Raw genomic sequence first — 23,409 nt, 5'->3', positions numbered from 1 at the left:
ACCAGAAGCCAAGATGAAATCTCTTCATGATCTTCGGATATTGATATTATTCTATCAGCTAAGAACAGTTATCATGGTTATAATCCAATTTGTTAAGCATTTTGAAAAATGGCAGTTTATAATTCTTCCTGATAGTTACATATATATTATACCATACATTAAAATATGAATTTTATTAATGCTGAGCTATGAAATTATTCTTTATTACAAATAATGCTTTAACATTTCAAGTAGAATAAGCCAATTAAAATTCTGGAAGTTTTCCACTCAGAGCCAATTTTTCGACACATGGTATGAATTGATAAGTGTTTCCTGTCATTGTTATATAGTTACATTGTAATTTAATTAGAAAAAAGGTGATTCATATAAGTAAATCCACTTTGGATAAGCTTTCAAAAGTGATTATATTTCACGATAAGTCTTTTTCAAGGATCTGATTTTAATGATTTGATCATAAGATGTAAACAATGTAAATATTACACATACATTTTTTTAAATGCTGGCAGATATCATACTTCTAACTATTCATTATTATAGTGTTGTATATCATAATAAATACAGAATTATATATTTGATTTGTCTCTGATAGTGATTTAAATAATTGACCATTATGAAATAGATATATATATATATATATACTTGGTGGCCTTGGGCTGTTTTCTGCTCTTTGGTCGGGTTGTTGTCTCGTTAACACATTCTCCGTTTCCATTTCTATTCTACTTTAAGATATTATAATACAACGATGTATATATCTGGTGGAAAGTTGTCTCTTTGGAAATGATTCCATGCGGCATCTTATTTTTATATTGAAAAGGTATCGCTTGAATTGTTTTGAGTATCTTTTCTATTTTGATTGCTCTCCTCATTTTTTCTAGGTTTATTAAGGGCAAAAATGGGATGCATTGAATTTTAGTTTGACGATGATTTTGTAAAATATAGAAAATAATTTATGAATCAAAAAGTTTGGAAACATTCAGTCAGTGATTACATGTACATTTGTACATGTATGTCCCTGTGATGTCATAATTGACTGTTTCTGAAATTAGATTTGAAGTATTCTGGCTAATATTTTTCTAAAGCATACACCAAAACATTGTATTGGTAAACAGTGTTCTGAACAATAGATTTGTGGCCGATGTTGTGAACTTATTTTCAACTTATTGTATGACCAAGCCAATGTTTACTTGATGAGGGGTCAGTGCATATTGGCTTTATTGTTTTATCATGACCAATATGTGAGCAATGACATTACCCATAATTCTCTAGTTTCTGATACGGCAAATTGTGAATTTTGATGTTGAAAATATTAATCTTATACTGATTTTTGCTTTGATAGACCAACATAGTTTTTATGATGCTGTGTATTTCAGCCTGGCATATGCAACTGTTTATAGCAAATTGACTGGTACAAAGGTGTGGTCAAATGTGTTGAAGAAGATTGTCAGCTTTCAGAATGCAGCTTATTTGGCTTAAACATGGAATAATATAAAAATTTGAAGCTATCTGCAACAGCATTGTAAACAGAAAAAACGTTATTTTATATTTGCATCAATTTGGATATTAATTCTTAATGCTGGAATTTAACTCTTAATATCAATTTGTTATGCAAATTTTAGTTTTTTTCTGTCTTAACTGCATTAATATGCCATAAGTAACGATTCATTTTAACATTTTTTCCTAGGGATTCAGAGGAGGTAGTTTGAAAGCTTGTGCTGAGGTAAGTTTTAATCCATTTTTTAAACTATATGCAAGTATCATATCTTGTTTTCACACATTTATGCAATGATTATACAATAGCTTAATTCTATCATGCAAAAATTTGAGAAAAATTGCTTCCTGTCAACTTGCTATTAAGCCTATTTTCAGATTTGTTACTCTAGAGTTATGGAACTTTGATTTTATTGATTCTTACTTTTACTTTTTGGCTTTCAAGATGGCCTTTACCAATTTTAGGGAAATTTTAGATGTTATGATTGATGAATGTAAAGTCTTTTTATATACATGTACATTGTACATGTTAAATCTTGGAAAAGGTGAAGCATATCTTTTATGATTGTTCTCACTCATTCACTGTGAAATTTATTACACTTTTTATATAATGACAGCATTGTTATTTAAGTAAAGTCACCTGAAACAATTTGACATTTTTAGAATTGATGGGGATAGATAATATTTATCATTTGAACATCTAGAAGTACAATACGAATACAAGGATGATTTTATGGTAAATAAAAAAATGATATATTATCCAATCAAAGTGAGTGTACACCCTCAACATCCCCCCCTAATCCACAACTGCTTGAAGTAGACTTCACATCATGATACTTCCTCTTATCCAAATTTTTAACAAATTTTTGCATAGTATATGATAAGTATGTATTATTTATATTAAGGTCTCTGGTTGGACAAAATTATGTGAAGTAGAGCTACCAGATACAGTTGCCCAACTTGTTAATAAAATAAGGTACATATACAATGTAGTTTTAAGAGTTATCTGACACAGTTACCCAACTTGTTAATTAGATTGATATTTTAGTAATTTTCAATTCTTTGACTTGATGAATTTAGTACTACAAGACACAGTAACATGAAGTAAAGTTACCAGACAGAGTAACCTAATTTGTAAATTGCAACAGTTCAGGAAACCAGTGATTCCTAGTTTTTAGTTTAAGATGGTATATTAAGACTTCATTCTTTACCCTGAAATCAGAAAATGAAAAAGGTACCTAGTCCATAAATATAGGAATAATAAGTAATCAAAATGTACAAGACATTAGTCTCTTAGTCATCATAAATAGTCTGTTAGTCATCATAAATAGTCTCTTAGTCATCATAAATAGTCTCTTAGTCATCATAAATAGTCTCTTAGTCATAAATAGTCTTAGTCATCATAAATAGTCTTAGTCATCATAAATAGTCTATTAGTCATCATAAATAGTCTCTTAGTCATCATAAATGGAAAATGATGGTATCTGGTGGGGGAGGCAATAACAGATGGGATGGAGTAAGGAAGGACAATAAAAGAATGTATGAGGAGGGATTAAAAAAATGTATTGTGTGGGGGGAGACAATAAAAGTGAGAGATGAAGTATTTTTGGGCAAGGAGATTTTTTTTCTATCCAAGGAAATTTAAAAAAAGTTATGTTATAAATCATGCCAGTACCAAAGCACTGACCATTGAGCTGTTGATACCCTTGTGGATTATTGGTTTATATGTTTTACAGGAATGAGGAGTCAACAATATATTCTCTACCAGAGGACATAATGAAATTAGAATGGCATTTCTTAAAACCAGCAAAAATACACAATGATGATAAAACCAAAAGACCTTTTCTAAAACAAATTCAGAAAGAGGCTGATAATCTGGTAACTGATGAAGATGTGTCAGAGTTCCAGTACAACAGGGAAATACACAATCCACATGGTGTGACAAAGTTTTATGTTAATGTAAACTCTGTATCAGAAACAGTTCGTTCTGAAAAAAAGAACAAAAATTTAGAATTTGAAAAGAAGAAGAAGAAGAAAAGCAACTCTGTGATAAATGGTGGCAGTGATGTGGAAAATCTTCAGGACAATAGCAGTGTTAATAATTTGAAAAATTTGTTGAAGAAGATGACTATCGATAATCTTGAATTTTCTCATTTATACTCTGAAGGGATTACAATTACAATGGCCGACCTTATACTTTATACAAATATCTATCATTTATTTGTAAGTACATTATATTTTGTAGATTTTACAAGTTGTGCTGTTCATGATATTGACATACAATAATTACATTTTATTATAAGTGGTGCCCAAGGAGTAATCGAGGTAATGGAGGGCTGTATTTTGACGTTATCAAACGTTACAGAACTTGCATGTATCAGTGATTATTTGTCATCATAGAATTTTGTTAAAAGTGTCTCAAAATGTAAGAAACATGTTGTATAATTGTATATCCTAGGTTAGATTTCATGTTCATGTAAAAAAAGGTATCCTTTAAGATTTGTTTGGAACATGGACTTCCATATTGTGCATCAGAAATATTATGGAAATTCAGACATGGAAGTTCACTGTTTAATAATTTGGGTAGGTTTTCTAAGGCAAAATTTACATATCACTGGTAATTTTTTCATGCGCTGTAACTATCAAAATACAATATAGACATGTCGCACTATAAATTTCACAACTCCATGATGGATCCTTAATCTTCCTCTGTTTAGTTGATTTTAGGGATACATTAATATGCGTCAAGTCTGAGATAGTGTGTATTGAAATGTTTGTATGGAAATAATAAAATTTCAATAAATTATACTTGTCATATTTGTACAGAAATATATATTATCCATTTTATAAGTGATCATAATTTTAAACCTTTTTTTTCTAGGAAAGTTTAGATTTTAAAATAGTTTCAGTACAGCACCATTTACAACATATTATCACATGGTTTGATCACATGACCAGCCTTCCCAGAGTTCATCAGACAGCCATTCAGTGTGGATACAAACTTGGGAAGCTTACACAGAACAGAAACATGACTAGTCCGATAGAGTTTACTGTTGAAGAAGGCCTATTTGAAAAGATAAATGAGGATGAAATGGAATTAAGGTTCTTATACTAATATGATTTTTGTCGAGCCTGCGACTTCTGTTGCAGAAAGCTCGACATAGGGATAGTGATCTGGCGGGAGGCGTTAACTAGTGACTAAAAATCTTAATATTTCAGAAGGTAGAATACCTGGATGCTTCATACTTTGTATATAGATACCTTTTGATATGAATTTCCGTCTGTCATATGTTCATTGTCCTTGACCTCATTTTCATGGTTCAGTGACTACTTCAAAAAAAGTTAAGATTTTTTGTAATGTTAATTTCTCTTTTATTATGAGTAGTAGGATAACTTTATTTGGTATGTGCGTACCTTGCAAGATCTTCATGCCTGTCAGACAGTTTTCACTTTACCTCGACCTCATTTCATGGATCAGTGAACAAGGTTAAGTTTTCATGTTCAAGTCAATATTTCAGATACTATAAGCAATGGGGGGGTAGGAACTTTATCGGGACTCTGGGATCGGGTGTTTTTAAGCTTGGGATTTCGGGATTGATCTTTTCGGGAACCGGGAATTCTTGTTTCGAATTTCGGGATGTTGGGATTTAAATTTTTTTTAATTCGGGACCTCGGGATTCCATGTTTTTAAGCCCAGGATTTCGGGATCAGGACCCCTCCTACCCCTCCTCAGCAATAGGTCTACTACATTTGGTGAATGTATTGATTGTAAGGTGTACATGTCCAACTGGCAGGTGTCATCTGACCTTGACCTGATTTTCATGGTTCAGTGGTTAAAGTTAAGTTTTTGTGTTTTAGACTGTATTTCTAATACTGTATGCAATAGGCCAACTACCGGTATATTTGGTGTATGGAAATATTTTACGATGTACATGTCAGTCTGGCAGGTTTTATTTGACCTCGACCTCATTTTCACGGTTCGTTGCTCAATATTAAGTTTTTTGTGTTTTGGTCTGTTTTTTCTAATACTGTATGCAATAGGTCAGCTATGGTGTATGGAAATATTTTACCATGTTCATGTCAGTCTGGCAGGTTTTATTAAATCTTGACCTCATTTTCATGGTTCATTGCTTAATTTTTTGTGTTTTGGTCTGTTCCTCTTAAACTTTAAGCAAAAGGTCAACTATATTTGGTGTTTGGAATGATTGTAAGGTGTATATGTATGTCTGGCCAGTATCGTCTGACCTTCACCTCATTTTCATGGTTCATTGGTCAATGTTCAGTTTTCCTGGTTAACTTTATTTCTTAGATACTATAAGCAATAGGTCAACTATATTTGATGCATGGAATGATTTTAAGGTGTACATGTCTGTCTGGCAGGGTTCATCTGACATTGACCTCATTTTTATGGTTCATTGGTCAATACAAAATTTCCATGATTTGGTATGTTATTTTATACTATAAGTACCGGTAATGAGTCATTTATATTTGGTGTATGGAATGATTGTATTAAAGGTGTACATGTATTTCCGGCTTGGTTTATCTGACCTTGACCTCATTTTTTTTTTATCATAAATGTTAATGTGATACATTTTTGTACTTGTAAAACTTTATATTTAGGACTATCAACATAAAATCAATGGTCAGTATAGTAGGCGAGACATTTCAGAGTGTGCATTCTTGTGTTAACTATGTTTAAAGTTCAAAGTTTTTTATGCACTATATCTAATCAGAACTATTTCTTTGTCAAAAGGAGACAGTTTACTATAAGAGTCACAATTTTAACCTAAAAAGACAATAATACCTTTTACTGGTACTTGATATAAATTTTAATTTCACGAATATATATTTAAATAATGAATAATAAGAGACGAGGAATAAAGATCAGTGAGACTACAAGCTAAACAAAACAAGTAGACCAAAAGAAATATTGAGAGTGCCCGTGGTACTTGATATATTATTTCAGCTAATGCTTATTATGATTTGCTTTGTCTAAATCTTGAACTTTGATAATTTTGCTGCAAAGAGTAAATAAGCCTTAAAAATTTCCTTATTACTGATCTGTTGTCTAAAGGTTGGAAAAGTTGCAATCTTAATTCCCAGTTTCAGCATTATTTCCTGATTTATTTAAAAAATTAATTTTATAGAATTTTCATGTTTTTCTTATTTCAGTCGTAGGTGTAGAGGAAAATACAGACCAATTAAACCAGATGTATGGAGTGCCTTAGATAAAGTTGTGGTTGGTGATTATTTTTACTGTTATTTGTCATGTTTGATTTTTGTCTCACCTTGACGGAGTCAAAAAGCGAGACATAGGTATGCTGTTTCCAGTGGCGGCGGCGTCAACAATGTATTAGTTTGTGATTAGGTCTAGTTTATGGTGAACCACTAGTGTTAGGTCAATGATATTTGGTATGCAGTTGTATAAGCATTGGCACATATCATTTCCATGGAGATTATTTGGCCCCATCCCCTAAGTCATGGTCTATTGACCTTGAAACTTTTGCTTAGTTTACATGTATTAGTTTGTGATTAGGTCAGTTTAAGGGGAACCATTAGTGGTAGGCCAATGTTAATTGGTATGCAGTTGTATAAGCATTAGCACATCTCATTTCCATGGAGAATATTTGGCCCCACCCCCTCAGTCATGGTCTATTGATTTTGAAACTTTTGCTTAGTTGACATGTAATAGTTTGTGATTAGATTAGTTTAAGATGAACCGCTAATGTTAAGTCAATGATATTTGGTATGCAAATGTATTGGCATTTGCAAGTCTTGTTTACATGGAGATCATATAGCCCCACCCCCTCATCATGGTTCATTGACTTTGAAACTTTTACATAGTTTACAAGTTTATGTTTGTTTAAAGGGAACGATTTATGATAAGTCAATAGTATTTGGTATGCAGTAATTGCAGTTGTATTAGCATTGGCACATCTCATTTTCATAGAGATTGTTTTGCCATGTACCTTCAGTCATGGTTCATTTACATTGAATATTTGCATAACTTACATGCTAAAGTATTGCTATTTTAATTTCAACATTTGCATTTTCAAAATTACAAAAAAGGCGAGACATATCTTTGTGTTAACAGTTTATTAAATAATTCAGCAGTTATTTCTATTCATTCTAAAAGCTTCAGAATCCATTCTTAATAAAATCTGCTTTTAGAGAGTTAATGTCAATGTTTACCCAGCTAAAAAGATGGAAAAAAATATTAGGTAACTTTCTTACTGAAAGTGGCTTCAGTGGCCAAGTGTTGGAATTATTTCATCAACAAGGTTGTGAGTTTGATATATAATCCTGGCAAGATACTTTCTACTTGATCTTAATTGACTAGCATTGCCAGTTTTCCTGCAGAAGGTTAGATGTTCTTTCTAGGTATTTTTTAGTCCCCTACGGACAAAGTCAAAGGGGACTTTAGGTTTGCACTCCATCCATCTGTCTGTCTGTCTGTCTGTCTGTCTGTCCTTCTGTCAGTCCGGCAAATCAGCATTCCACACTTTTTTCTTCATGCTTGAAGATATTGATTTGATATTTGGTATATTGTTTTATCATGACAAGTTACAGATCAAGTAAGAATTTTGTTCCGGTCTGATAATTTAGTCCAGAGTTATGGACCATAACTCTGGACCATATCTAATGTAAAACCATATTTCTGTACAAAGGGAGATAACTCATTTTTTAAAAGACATTCATTGTTGAATTATTTGAAGAATTTTTTAGCAGGTTTGTTTGTTATTTAGTATAAACTAATTTTCTGAATGCTGTATATATATAAAGAAAAATTTATGAAGAGAAATCCTTTAATTAGATAATAATCTATTTTTATTAATGTATATATTTCAATACATTACATTGTGTAGATAAATGTTGTTGACATTTTATAGATAAGTTACAAATCTATATTAGTTTGTGACAAATGAAAGAAAAAATATTTGAAACTATTAATTATATTTGATTATAATTTGAAAATAGATATACACTGTATTACATCATATCTAATTTTAGAGAACTATTAAACATATCTAATGTTTTTTTTCACTCATATAATCAGTTTTCCACACTGTTTTTAGTCATGCTTGAAGATATTGACATGATATTTACTTTTTGTTTACACCATGACAAGTTATAGAACAAGTTAGCATTTTGTTCCAGTAAAACAAATTTTTACCCGGTAGGGGACTATGTATTGCCATGCAATACTCCCAGAATGCTTGTTGAATTTTGTATGATGCCAAAAACACTGTAACTTTTGAAACTAAAATGTTCTCATATAATGTTTGTCCTGAAAGTATAAAGATAAAGAATTTATCAATATTTTGCTTTTAGAAAGGTGAAATCAAGATTGAAACGGGAAGACACCCAAGGGGAGATAATACAGCTATTTTATGGTCTGAAGTACCAGAAGGTGTTGATCCTGGGTTAGGTAAGACATCCATGGGGGGATACTACAGCTATTTTATGGTCTGAAGTACCAGAAGGTGTTGACCCTGGTTCAAAGAAAAGCTGATACAGCTACTGTGTGCTCAGGAATATTGAAACATGAAGAGCAAAATAAGGATGATCTTTTATTATTTATCTTGAAAACAAATTTAAATCAACAACTATGGTATACATGGTTACAACTAGAAGCTATAGGTGCATTGTGTTGGTGCGAAATATCTAGAATGAAAAGATATATGCATCAATATACCTCTGTTTATCACTTTTTTGGGGGTGTAAAATTGACAACTACATGATGTTGTTTTCAAACTTACTTATTTTTTTAATCAGGAAGACTCATTGCCAAAAGTTGTTTAAACACATTTGAAAGTATGTATTTTCAAATTATATGAACAAACTAAACTATCTAAATGGACTTATTTTAAACTTTAAACTAAGAGACCTTAGTTTTGGGGGAAAATAGTTGAAAAGGACGATGTATGATAAGGGTCATTTTTGGCCCCCTTTCAGAACCAGTTCATATTCATACCACCAATAGCCCTTGGGCATGTACTACAAAAAATAACAACTTTTATTTGTTCCCGTGACTTATTGGTTGCCTAGCAACCGATTTCTAAAATCAAACTTGCAGTGTCTGTTTTTCGTCAAAAAATCTCTTTTTTTAATGATTTTTTATGGTTTATTATGTTAAATTATATTATATTGATAATCTATATAAGGTTTTCTGTTTCCTTCAACAAAGAAAATAAATGTATTATGCATAGCAACTACATAACACAGAATATTTTGCTTAGAAACCATACTATTGCAGGCATGTAATGTGTGTATTTGCTCAAACAAGTTACATTAAGTGTATGACAACAACATAGTATTATTTTAAACAAGCTAGTATGTTCCATGCATCTCTTTCAGACTAGTATTTTGCTTTGAAACTACCTAGCAACGTGGATTTTGCATAGCAACCATACTATTTTAGGCATCAGGGGTTCAAATTAACATTTGGTACTGGAAGGTCCAGGACCTTTGACACTCCAAACTGAAAGGTCCACAATCTAAATTCCAGGTCCTACTTTTACTTGAAATATTTCCTAACATAGTAAGATACAAGTAACAAAATTAATGTGCTGTTGGTGTTAGGTCAATTTGTTTCATTGTCAAAGTCACTGTTGTATAAAATATTTAATAACAATTGTAATTGTCTTGTATATTATAAATTCAGATAATCTTTTTTTTTTTTATTGAGGAGGGTGTCACCTTGGAGGGGGGTGTTGTCTCAACTATTGGTAATTTATTACTACTTATACCATTTTATAAAACAGTTCAAATTCAAAGCTGTTTAAGCAGAGACGTATATACATGTGTAAATATGTCTCTGGTTTAAGTGTATCATATCTAGTTGCACTATTATAATGCATTAGTTCCTCTGTGAAAATAAGATAAGAAACTTCCAGATTTGTACTGGTCCTTTAAAATTGAGAAGACATTACCTCTTGGAATTGTAGTAATACGTTTACACTATACAAAAATCTACATGTAATATCAATATTTATTAATGATAAAGAACATTACTGTCACATTTTTTTGGATTTTGAGATGAAAATTTATGAACTAAAAGTAATTTTGAGTTTCTGTAAAAAAATATTTCCTACCTTTTCTTTCTTTTCAATATATCTTTTGGTTTTCAATTCTAGTGTTTATATTTTATCATCATGATAGATGTATTTTGTCAACTGCCTGGAATTATTATTTTTTCATTGTATTTGATCGGCAAACCCGGAATTACCATTATCCGCTCCGTAATCGGATCCGTTTTTTGTTATTTTCTTCATTTCCGGTTTATGGCATCCAATGTTTTTCAATGTTGTTTTGTCAGTCAGATACGATTTTACTCGGATTTACACATTACTAGTTGGCAATTTTCGGTATAAAGCTAGCGGTTGAACAAAATGAATAATAATGATGAAAATAAATTTTGAGATTGTTTGGAAATTTTTGTTTAAAAAGGTCGGCAAAGTTTATTTTTATTTTCTTTCAAACCGAAAGTCCGTCGGGCGTAGCTTGTAACCAAAACGAGAGTCCGACTGCAAAAATGGAAGGTCGCGGACCTCGTACCACCGCTAATTTGAACCCCTGGGCATTTAAAGTATGTTTTTGCACACACAACCTAAGTCGCACGACACAAATAAATAATTCATATATACTGGCTAGATTTTCCGATGAACCAGTTTTAGATTGGTATTTCCCATAAAAAACTACCTAGTAACGTGTATTTTCCATAGCAACCATACTATTTCGTGCATTTAATGTATGAATCTGCATATAAAACTTACATTTGGTGTTTGACAACAACATAGTATTATTACAAACAAGGTAGTTTGTTCCATGCATCAGTTTCAGACTGGTATTTTGCTCAAAAACTACCTAGCAACGTGTATTTTACATAGCAACCATACTATTTCAGGCAATTAAATATGAATTTGCACATACAATTTTCATTGCATGACAACAACGAACTATTCCTTCATCCAAGCTATATTTGCCTATGCATCAGTTTCAGATTGGTACTGTCATTTAAAACTACCTAGCAACGTCAATTTTGCATAGCAACCATTTTTTGTATTGTTATTTGTGTAGAAATTATATGATTGATTTCGACATATCCATGATTTTTCATAAAATTGAGAATGGAAATGGGGAATGTGTCAAAAAGACAACAACCCGACCATAGAACAGACAAGTATATAAGCGGCAGTAACTTTCTAAATGTAGCAGCATAACAATGTTTGTATCTTAGGATTTCTTCAGCATACTAGTATAGTATTTTTTTCTTAAAAGTCACTATAGGTTTTACATTAAGTGCATGCATGGTTGCAAAGGAAGATGTATTGTTACTATGCATAGTTTCAGCATTGCCTTTCTTTGTATGTCAGGGTTCTTTCCAGATTGGTCGGGTAATCGTGGTTGTCTTTTTTACATTATTTACTGCAGTATTTTAGGAAAATTCTGGGTTTTGTTTTTGTTAATTAAACTCACAATAAGAAACTGCAAACCTTCAGTTAACTTTTGTTTTCTGTTCATTCCTCAAAGAATCATTTTTGTTTACACAAATTCTATATAATAAATAAAGTGTCACATTTTCTGTGTATCCAAAATGTACTTTTTTACCTCTGTTTCATTACACAATTTTTTTAGAAGAGAGTGTTTTGTGTCATCCTATGAACTCTGTTTACCAGATTTCATTTGGTACTATAGAAAATAACCAAACCTTTAAAAACAAATATCATTTTAATTTTCCATACTATCATTGAAATGCAATAAAATAAATACATTATAAGTAACAGTGTCTGTCTGTCTGTCTGTCTGTCTGTCTGTCTGTCTGTCTGTCTGTCTGTCTACATTAAAATGATTATAAGTAACAGGGATATGAACTTACACACACACACTTTGCCTCTCTCTTTCTCTGTAAATCTCTCTATGTACCATATACTATCATTGAAACACAGTGTATTCAATCAAATAAAGTGCATCATAAATAGCAGGGATATCAACTTACACACACACACACATTGTCTCTCTCTTTCTTTATCTCTTGTTCTTTCTTTTACTCTTTCTCTCTTTTAAATAGAATTTCCTCCATGTATCATGAGTATTTTAAATAGATTATTTGTATAGTATTTGATTGTGGAATTTAAAAATTAACAAAATCAGAGTTAACTGAATCATACTTAAGCATGAAAAAATAGTCCCTCTCTAAAGTAAATGGACATCATTCACACACACTTAAATATACTCAAATAAAATTATTAAATGCAATTTGATAATTTTCAGAAAACGACTATAGTCAACAAGCAAAATCAAACATGATTTTTTTATGACAAAGACTTTGTTTTGAATGTCATAATTCCACTAATTAAATTATTTGTATTCATGTAATGACTAGAAACATGTCTAAATATGTGCAAATTCCAAAGAACTTTATGAAAAAAAATTGTCTGTGAAAGATTTATGGATAAATAGACTAGGCCATTAATGCAGTTATTAGAATAAAAAAATCAAAGGTCTATTCTGATTGAGGTCCATATTTTGTACCATATTAAAGTTCTTATAAAACCTACAAGTGACATATTTAAAAAATATTTTGGTTTTTCATGAAATATGCAATATAAATACAAGCTACCAGTATTTAGTTTTTAGATTTCCTGTTACAAATGGTTTTTATAAGAAATAGCATTTACTAATTAATTATTCAAGCTTTGTTGTCATCTGTAAAAGTTCCTAGCTATATATAGATTTCCCAATTTACAGGTAAATACTTTGATTTGAAGTTCTTATTTATAAATAAGGAGACAGATAATTATCAGATAACATATGAACTTCAAGCAATTAAATATCTAAATACAAATAAACTTCATCTATTTACTAATTAATGTTAATTAGGTTATACTGATAAGGAAACTATTGTCTACTCTTCAATACCAGCTGTTGATGAGGGATTATCTGACAGTGTACCGGTATGTGCATATGATATGGAGGTATTTCCTGATAAACGTGATGGCTTGAGACTTTTCATGTGCCTCTCTAGTCCCAAATACCACAGCACACTTGCCACATGTGCACAGCAGCCCACCATCCTAGCCCCAACTTTGCATGTGCAGTACCATCCATTTACAGGCTTCTCCTCACTTGACCCAGCATTGTAGTCAATCCATAATGTATGGATGGTAGATTTGGAATGTCTTGATTGAATTTTGACTTGCAGAAGAGTTTCAGATTCTTTGCAAAGTAATAGTTCATAATTTCCAGATTCAGAGAGATGTTCCCTTGTGTATCCTGGTGCCTGTTTAAGTTGGTATATACCTAAAGTGATATCCCTTAATATTTCCTCTGTCAGCTTTGGAAAATTTTCAAGTACTGTGCCAGAAGCATTAATTGGTAAGTAAACAGTTCTCCTTCTTATCAAGTTGTTCTCTTCTACATAAGTTTGCAAACTGTTCTGTAAGACAGAGCGGTCAAGCATCTTCTTAGCTACTTCTTCATGTTCAGGATTGCAGACAAGAGGTCGTTTGTACTTATTCAGTATACCACCAGTAATCTTTACTAAATCACCAATACTGGAAATCATGGTATTTGGAACCACCTTTTCAAAGAAATGAAACTGTTTCAATCTGGCATTTGTGCTTTCTACAACCCAGCGACATTTAGTAACTAAGCGAGTCAGATTAGCTTCGTTAGTTGTTAACTGCTTTTTCCCTTTTACCAGACAAACAGGCATCTTAACCATATACCCCTGATCTTCCAAGTACTGAACTGCATCCCTGAAGCCCCTATCCACAATGCAAATATCATCATCCTGCAACCATGCTGTTATGTTCTCCAAGTTGTTAGTTATGGCATGTTTTGTTATGGATGCATCGTTATTGTGGCCGTCTGCAAAATAAGGCCCTAAGATTGACAAGATATAGCCGTCAGTTCCTACAATTATCATTGGTTTGACCAATGGGCGGTGTTTGTGCATGCTGTAAGACATTCTCTGGAAATGATAATCACTACTTTTTTGTATGAAAATGTATGTGCCGTCGAGGACAATGACAGCTTGTCTTGGATCTGTAGTGAACAATTGCTTTGCTACTGGTGTTGTATGGTTTGTTACAAAATCTCCATGACTTACATGCTGAAAACCTAGTGTATGTGGAACGAAGGTTTCCATTAAAGTTCTTCTTGCTGCATGGATAATTCTCTGTACCTGAGATGTTTTCAACCCAAAGACTGTTCCAAGAATTTTATTTGACAAACCAACACGGAGCTTGGTAAGAAATACTCCAAGGCAAGTCCTTACTGACCTTACTCCAGAACTCCTAACAGTAGACATGTATCCCAGTAAGTCACTAAACTGATCCTTACTCAGTCCTGTCAAATCATTATAATTTTCTTCAGTCATGAGTGCAGGTATATCAAAATTCAAACGTGAAGATGTCATTTTCATTATTGTTCTTAAATCATTTAAGAGACCTGTTATGTCAGTACGAGAGAAGTATTCATGCTGTTTTGATGACTGTAAAACATCTAATGCTTTAATCTTAAAAAACCTACTTTCCATATGTATTTTGCAACATCGACTTTTCTGGTTAATGAAAATTCCTTTTTCAATAAATGATTGAGTTCTGGCTTCCGATGTTATTGTTACCAGACGATGACGCTTGTTTCCTTCTTTTTTACATACAATGCAGTACCTGTGTGTTTTCGGCGCGGATTTTATTTCTAGCCTAATGGACTTTGGTGATGTAAAAACATTAGCTGCACATGCTCCAGGAATATCTGCCACATTTTTTTCCCCTGAATTGTTTGTCTCAATTGAGCGAGATCTTATTGTTTTATTGCAGTTTTTTACTTGTTTATAAAGTTTTGCTGTGCAAGATGCACATAACCTGTCTGTTTCTTGAATACATCTCTGCAATTCATCTGTTAGGAATGTCTTTAATACACCACTGAAGCAGCGTCTTCTGTTATTTAGCTGGCATCTTTTCTTACAAAGACAGCAATTCACAGACTTTGTCATCTTGTAAAAATACTGGAATGAAAAAAAAATTATAAATGAAACACTGTGACCATTATGGACATTATGGACAAAAAGAATATATTAATTTTGGACCCCGATTTGCGCCAACTTGAAAACTGGGCCCATAATCAAAAATCTAAATACTTGTTTACATTCAGCATATCAAATAACCCTAAGAATTCAATTTTTGTTCAAATCAAACAAAGTTTAATTTTGGACCCTTTGGACCTCAATGTGGACCAATTTAAAAACGGGGCCCAAAAATCCAAAAACTTTACACGGTTAGATTCAGCATATTAAAGGACCCAAGAATTCAAGAATAAAACCTAATTGAAATTGGTCAAGAAATAAGCAATTTATACAAATATTGTTTTTGGCCCCTTTATTATGTTTGGATTACCTTGCTTACACTGCTTTAAAATTGTCTTAATTGTCCATTAACCAAGAAACCCTGGTTTTTCCCCCTGTTTTGCCCCTAATTCCTGAACAGTTATGGCCATAACCCCAACAATCAATCCCAACCTTCCTTTTTTGGTATGGAACCTTGTGTTACAATTTCAGAAAGATCCATACACTTACACACAAGTTATTGTCTGGAAACTAGAAAAATGCTTATTTGGACCCCTTTTTAGGCCCTTAATTCCTAAACTGTTGTGACCATAACCCCCAAAATCGAGCCCAACCTTCCTTTTGTGGTTTCAAACCTTGTGTTTAAATTTAATTGAAATCCATTCACTTAAACTAAAGTTATTGTCCGGAAACTAAGTGTCTTTGGACAACGATGACGACGACGACGTGATACCAATATACGACCACAAAGTTTTTTTGCGGTCGTATAAAAATTAGAACAGAAATATAGTGTTTAATTATTTAATAATCCGAGCAAGCTTTACACAGATATAGTCAATTGAAACCAATTTAATTTATTTGTTGTTTTATACAAGCTTAAGTAAAAACTGTCAATATAAAACACCATTCTTTTTCTGCTTTAGACATATTTATTATCGGAAAAATATTCATTCTGAATTTTCTAGTAAAAAACAATTAACAAATACTTACTGTGAGGTACTCATTTGTTTATCTACTATTCTACATCAGGCATAGGTGTTCTTTATATATGTTAAAGCAAAATTAACATTAATGGTACAATGTATCTATGGAGAAAATCTGAAAAGGAAAAATAAATATTTTACAAATATTAAACACAAGAAAAATTATGAAACAATTTGAAAACCAAAAATTTTACAACAGGGGTAGGGAAAATGTAAGAGTGCAAAAGTATTGACCTAAGAAATAAATAAATGTTGTAATTGACATAAGTACGTGCATGATGTTACTAAATACTATCTATATAATTTAAATAAATAAGCGGTTTTGATCTACATGTATATGAGAAAAAAAATTTTAATATAAACTTGTGTATATTTACAGGATACATATTTTCAAACTTTTTATTATGAATACAGCAAGTTTAATATTTGATAATAATGATGTTGATGAACTTGTGCGTGGTGTTTTATTTCAATAGCAAATATAACATGCTTATTAGGATGAGAATATTTTAATGAAGCACGAAGTTTAAACCGTGGCTTCTTTGTACTTTAAAAATGTACACTATTGTAAGGTTTACTTCTTTAGCATAGGCACTCAGTGGTGGGGAGAGGGTTTCTTATCAATTCAATAAAGGTCTGACTAAGATATCATGTCTAAAATCTTCAACAACAGACTCAACACTATCAAATGATGACCCCACTGCCAATGCCTACATACTGTATACATAATAGGTGCTTTAGATTGCTATGATGTGTTACTTTTGCAAGTTTTAATATAGTCTCAAACTCAACAAATATCAGCAAATACTTACGGTTACAATTCATCTTTAATTCATTACTTAATTCATTTCATGGCTTATTTGTTGTACATGGCATATTAATTCACACTCAAAACTTTTTGGAGACAATCTACAAAATAAATTAAATAAAATATTGATGAAAACCAAGTGCAGCAAGGGATTTATTATTAAAATAATCTTGAATGACTAACATTTGAATATTTCCAACATGGTGAAGGAAACCAATGAAAGAAAGTGAACCTAAATAAAAGAAACTTGTTTTTTTCATATCTAAGAACCACACATGTTAAACTATAATTTATATTTGCAAGTTTTAATATAGTATCAAACTGAACAAAAATTAGGAATAGCAAATACTTACGGTTACAATTCATCTTTAATTCATTTCATGGCTTATTTGTTGTACATGGCATATAAATTCACATTCAAAACTTTTTGGAGACAATCTACAAAATAAATTAAATATTTATGAAAATCAAAAACAGCAAGGGATTTATTTATTAAAATAATCTTGAATATTTCAAACAGGGTTAAGGAAAACAATGAAAGGAAGTGAACCTAAATGAAAGAAACTTGCTTTTTTCCATATTTAAGAACCACACATGTTTAACTTATTCATTTTCACCCACCTATCAAATTTTTGGTTTTTAGTCTCTTCTAAATTTTAATTGGGAGGCCAACTCCCAACCGTTTTGATTTGAAAAACAATGGTAAGTCTATTTTATTTGCAACATACATCTGGGAACAATTTGTCAACCTGAATGATCTTTGATGATTTTTTTTTTCAATTTAATTTATTAGATTCAGTTAACTTAGTATTTTTCTCTGTATGTTGCATCATGTGCATTTTATTCATGCCTGACTAAGAAATAATAGCACATTTTACATTAAGATATTGTCATTTCAAGAATTCAAGCACCGTTATGACAATTATTTGTTCTTCTGGACATTTTTTTCCAACAATACAATGCTCCAAATTGGGCAAAGTAAGAATTTTTAATTGGTATATATAGTCATACATTTACCTTCTTCCAAGTCAATAGGTTTACAATATTTACATAATTTGTTATTTGTTGTTGCAACATTTTATTGAATTTGTATTTTCTTCTTTTTATCTTCTAATATATATTATATAATACCCTATGAAATGATTTATGGTTGTATTATTTTATTTCTAACAAATACTTGAAAGAAATTACTTTTATACTGATCGCGAGGGGAGATAATCATTTTTAGAATCCGTACAAAAATACAAATTGTTTTTTTTTAAACCCGATGATTGACCATCTGGATGTCCAATTGCATTAACCACATTTACATTCGGAAAACAATTGATCTGCTAAGGCAATATATTTTTGCTTTCAAATTACAAGTATAACGTCTGCTCTGAGCATGAACGGCGGTGACCCCGAGTTTTTGTGAATTTAAACTGTTGGTTTGGAAGTATTTATGGAACCTATGCATTATCTCACGTAATGTTTGTAATATATATCAGTTTTTGACATACAACTATCACATTTACCACTCTTATCATAATTTATGCTTTGTAATAGAGAGCTAACATATGACGTCTGCTTTTTTCGTGAATTTATTTTATGATTTCTTTTGTTTCTTCTTGGAACTATTTAAGGAACCCGTGCCCACATGAGATTTATGATACATCTCTGTTTTTGCATGAATAAGTATCACAATTACCATTATATAATCATATATTATTACAGCAGCATAGTTTGTTGACTCTGATGATATCCAGCTTCACTGGCAACTGAAACCGGAAGTTGTCAGACTAAAATAAACTGCACGCAAAAATCAACGACTGTACATGATATTTTTTAAAGATTTTGCTATGAGCGCAGTTGAGAACATCTATGAAATTTGTATATAATGCCAATACTATATCATACATACCATATGTAAAATATCTTACATGTTCTCACTTGCGCTCATATTTAAATCATTCAAAGTAGAGTCGGAAAAGTCCGATTTTCCGTATAGACACCCGTTTATGGTTTATTCATAGTATTATTTATAATCGATTTCCTGCATAGCCTTGAAAAATAAGTTTATTTCAACAAAATACAAAACTTCAATAAGTTTTTATGGTCATTTTTGCCCCAGATATTGTTATTAATTTTTTTTGCATACAAAGGGGCCAAATACTGCACTTATCATACATCGTCCTTTATCGCCTAAATGTTTTTTTAGATGGTCAGCAACAACAAGTTTAATATTAAGACACTTTTAAAATGAGTAAGTTATGTCATGTTCTAGAAAACTGATAAATTTGTGCAATTGTAAAATTGGAATCCATAAAAAAATGTTTATAAAAAACTTTTAAAGGAGTGGTGCCAGTCAATCTGGCTGTTCTGTGTAAACATGTAATTATACCCCCGCTTTAAAAAAGTGGGGGTATACTGTTTTACCTCTGTCTGTCCATCCGTCCATCAGTCAGTCCATCAATCCATCAGAAATATTTTTCGTTGCATCTTTCTCAGGAACTTCAATACAAGGATTTCTGAAATTTGGTTTCATATAAGTCAGCTTTACCGTGCGATGCGTTTTCAGATTCATCACTCAACAACTTCCTGTTTACCGAACACTTGTATCATTTTACACATGATAGCCAAGTTGAAAATTTTCGTCACATTTTTCTCAGGAACTTCAATACAAGGATTTCTGAAATTTGGTTTCAGTATTTATATAAGTCAGCTATTCCGTGTGATGCGTTTTCAGATTCATCACTCAACAACTTCCTAATTACCAAAATATTTGGGCGGGGGTATCATCAGTGAGCAGTAGCTGGTAGTTTCACTTGTTTGTTATGAAAAGTTTCCTAATATTGTTAACTTTTTATACTCTTAGATCTACCAAAGAAACGATTGCTAAGGAAATGTGAGCAGCTAGAAAACTTAGTGACAGCAGTATTAGAGCTGGCTAAGCCTGGGGATGTGATTGTAGATTTTTGCAGTGGTGGGGTATGTCTTTTGGAATGTTTATACAGATATTTTGAATTCTTTCTGCTATGAAATGTTGTATCATTGACTTACCATTATGAAATTGAACAAGATATGTGTAGAAAATAAAGTACACTAAATAAACCCAAAACTGTCAGTTGTATACATTTGTCCTTTTAATTTACAAGGCAAGTTTAGAAGATCTACTGTAAATTCAGAATTTAATATGTGCATTTATTATTGCGAATCCTTGACAACTTGCAAGAATGGGAAATCTAATTAATGTGATTAAAAAACTTTTGTTAAGGAAAATCACTACTGAAATTATAAATGCGAGTTCTTATTATTACGAATCTGATACTGTCACATTTTTCGCATTAATAATAACATCGCAATAGGTTCTGAATTAACAGTAGTTTGATTAAGTATTTTAGTTAAGTTAAAATATCACAGAAATTCATAGTGGCATACTTAAGACTTTGGAAACACTTTTTCATAGTATCGTAGGCAATCTTTATTCCATATAAATATATGTAAAAAAAAAACGAGCAAAAAAAAAATCATACCAGTTTTAATTTAAGGTGTTTCACTGTGTGACTATTAAATACCAGCAAAAAATTAACAACAACATTTCCTTGTATTTGATGGTTTAAAAATCAGGACATTTTTATTTACAGGGTCACCTTGGAATTGCAGTTGCTCATTTCCTTCCTGAATGCACAGTAAGTATTCTATCACTTTTTATTTAAAAATGCATTGGTGATTCTATATTATACATAACAAATGCCACAATAGTTTACAGCATTAGGATTGAAAGTACAGCCTTTTAGTTTGACCTAAATAACAAAACAGGAAAGAAAATTTGGAATAAAAAATCTGTCTCTTTTCAAAACTAAGTAAAATAAATTCTGCTTGGTTCCCAGGAATACCAGTTGAAATTTATTTTTTATCTTATTGAATTCAGAGCATCCTAATAAAGAAGGGTCTTACTTAGGACTGGGGTAAACGCTTTTTCTTAAGTTTCTCACACCAGTTCAGCCCTCAGATACATGTAAGAAGCATTTTATAAGCATCAGGATTAACAAGATTAAAATTAAAAGTTACGGAAAAGAGGTACTAATTTGGGTTTTCACTTTCTGAATTTTAGAAGTTGATTTCCATTCAGTCAATTTGACACAACCACTTAGAACATCTGTACAAGGAAAAATATAAGTTGAAAAGGACAGATAACATCATGACAAAAAAAAAAGATCATAAACCCGGTTTAGCCGTTCCTGCTTCAAGAGGCTGCTAATCCTTTGATTTTGATTAAGATACATTAAAACATAAAAAAAAAATAACATGAAATATTTATATTGATGTTATCAAAATACTGAATATCTCTAAGAAATGGCAGAAATGGAAAATGAACTTTGAATTGAATATTTAAAAATTCTCCAGTGCAATTTATTACCTGATCAACTTCAAATGTGATAGTTGGTATACCAACATAAGACTGTTTCATGTAAGTAAGTAAGTAAGTAAGTAAATTTTATTTACGGTCAGCATATATGTACACAATAACATAGAAAACATAAGCTATGTTGAGCTCATTAACCGACTATCATATAAAAAAAAATTGTAAGGGTTCCGCCGAACCGAGTGTCTCGCGTACTTTTGCTGTTAGTCACAGGCTCAACAAAAATGGGGAAAAAATTATTAAAAATTTTCCTCTAGATACTATCTTTTGATTGTAAGAAGTTCTGTTCAAGTTTGGTAAAAATCCAAGAAGGTTTATGAATCTAATAAATGTTTTAAAAACTTTAACTGCAGACTGTACGTAATGTTAAGTGGAATAAAACTAAGTCCATTTATAAGTTATATACGGATACATGTACTAGCTTTTGATCATAAACAAACTTCTGTCCAAGTGTGGTACAAATCCAGGATAGTTTAAGAAAGTTATTAAAATTTGAAAAACTTTAACCACAGAGTGAATGTTATGTTAACTGGCAGAAAAACTAAGTCCATTTATGAGTAAAATAAACAGGATTTTTTTTTTACAAAATTTACTTCTGGATACTATCTTATGATCATAAACAAGCTTCTGTCCAAGTTTGGTTGAAATGCAAGATAGTTCAAGAAAGTTATTAAAATTTCAAAAACTTTAACCACAGAGTGAATATTTGTGGACGCTGCCACCGCCGCCGACAGAATGTAGGATCGCTATGTCTCGCTTTTGCGACAAAAGTCGCAGGCTCGACAATCATGCAGCTTCAAGCAAATACTATGAATAAATAAAAATATAAAGGCATGCGAATATAATGAAGGCAAACTTTTTGATTTCTGAACCTCCAGGGTCAATGCCTGTTGTTTCATCATATATATTAAAGGTATAAAGAAAAGGAATTTTGAAATTATTTACCTGCAAATACCAACAGACCATAATTTTGGATTTTATTAGCTTTCGAGAGCAAATTGAGTAAAATCTGTCCCAAACATTGACTTACAAGAGTCGTCCTTGACAACCTTACATGTTTGAATGGAACAGGCTTGTACTTTTACAAACATAGAAAATAAAATATGTTGTAAATATACCAAATATACAAAAATAATTCTGGGTTTAATAAAAGATCAGCATCTATTTGGTATGAGTAAGATACATCTAATGCCCAAAGGGGACAATAAACAGCTTGTTAAAGCCATTTACCTTAATTTTATAGTAAAGTAAGTTAGAATACTTATATTTAGTCTCATTCCAGGTATACCTAATAGAGAATAAGGAAGAATCTTTGATAAGAGCCAAACAAAGAATTGATAAACTGAACATGAAGAACGTTGTTATTTACCAGGTAAAATTGTTGACCAAACATAAAATGATATTTGGAGTTTTTAAACAGAAACTAGAAATTTTTGGTTGAACCTCATTTACAGCATTACAATGCTTTTATAATTTAATGTGAACCCCAGGATATCAAGACAAAAACAATTAATCCATAGTTTATTGTGAACATGTAGTAATTATACCCCTGCTTTAAAAAAGTGGGGGTATACTGTTTTACCTCCGTCCGTCCGTCAGTCAGTCCGTCCATCCGTCCCATGAATATTTTTCGTCGCATCTTTCTCAGGAACTA

The 23,409-nt window shown here is 31.5% G+C and overlaps 2 protein-coding genes across 5 annotated transcripts in view; one reads left to right on the top strand and one right to left on the bottom strand.

Annotated features, from left to right (window-relative positions):
- The window catches only part of LOC127716084 (glutathione S-transferase C-terminal domain-containing protein-like), a 32,938-nt gene that overhangs the window by 2,489 nt on the left and 7,040 nt on the right, over positions 1-23,409 (top strand). For all 3 annotated transcript variants that reach the window (XM_052222168.1, XM_052222170.1, XM_052222169.1), the window contains exons 3-11: positions 1,682-1,717; positions 2,394-2,464; positions 3,225-3,711; positions 4,370-4,590; positions 6,661-6,727; positions 8,821-8,917; positions 20,205-20,317; positions 20,974-21,018; positions 23,038-23,127. In XM_052222168.1, coding sequence (XP_052078128.1) covers positions 1,682-1,717; positions 2,394-2,464; positions 3,225-3,711; positions 4,370-4,590; positions 6,661-6,727; positions 8,821-8,917; positions 20,205-20,317; positions 20,974-21,018; positions 23,038-23,127 — 1,227 coding nt within the window. The remainder of the gene's footprint in view (positions 1-1,681; positions 1,718-2,393; positions 2,465-3,224; positions 3,712-4,369; positions 4,591-6,660; positions 6,728-8,820; positions 8,918-20,204; positions 20,318-20,973; positions 21,019-23,037; positions 23,128-23,409) is intronic.
- LOC127716083 (uncharacterized) lies at positions 12,201-19,121 on the bottom strand. Of its 2 annotated transcripts, XM_052222166.1 has the most exons (5): positions 19,038-19,121; positions 17,704-17,788; positions 17,355-17,451; positions 16,550-16,657; positions 12,201-15,502 (listed from the first exon to the last, which is right to left on the bottom strand). In XM_052222166.1, the coding sequence occupies exon 5, from the start codon at positions 15,488-15,490 to the stop codon at positions 13,397-13,399; it is 2,094 nt and encodes a 697-aa protein (XP_052078126.1). In that variant the 5' UTR covers positions 15,491-15,502; positions 16,550-16,657; positions 17,355-17,451; positions 17,704-17,788; positions 19,038-19,121; the 3' UTR covers positions 12,201-13,396. The 2 variants fall into 2 exon arrangements, with proteins under 2 accessions (XP_052078126.1, XP_052078127.1); XM_052222167.1 differs by lacking the exon at positions 17,355-17,451.

The sequence above is a fragment of the Mytilus californianus genome, unplaced genomic scaffold (assembly GCF_021869535.1).
Source record: "Mytilus californianus isolate M0D057914Y unplaced genomic scaffold, xbMytCali1.0.p SCAF_9, whole genome shotgun sequence".
NCBI classification, from domain to species: Eukaryota; Metazoa; Mollusca; class Bivalvia; order Mytilida; family Mytilidae; genus Mytilus; species Mytilus californianus.
This window is presented reverse-complemented; position numbering and strand designations above follow the sequence as displayed.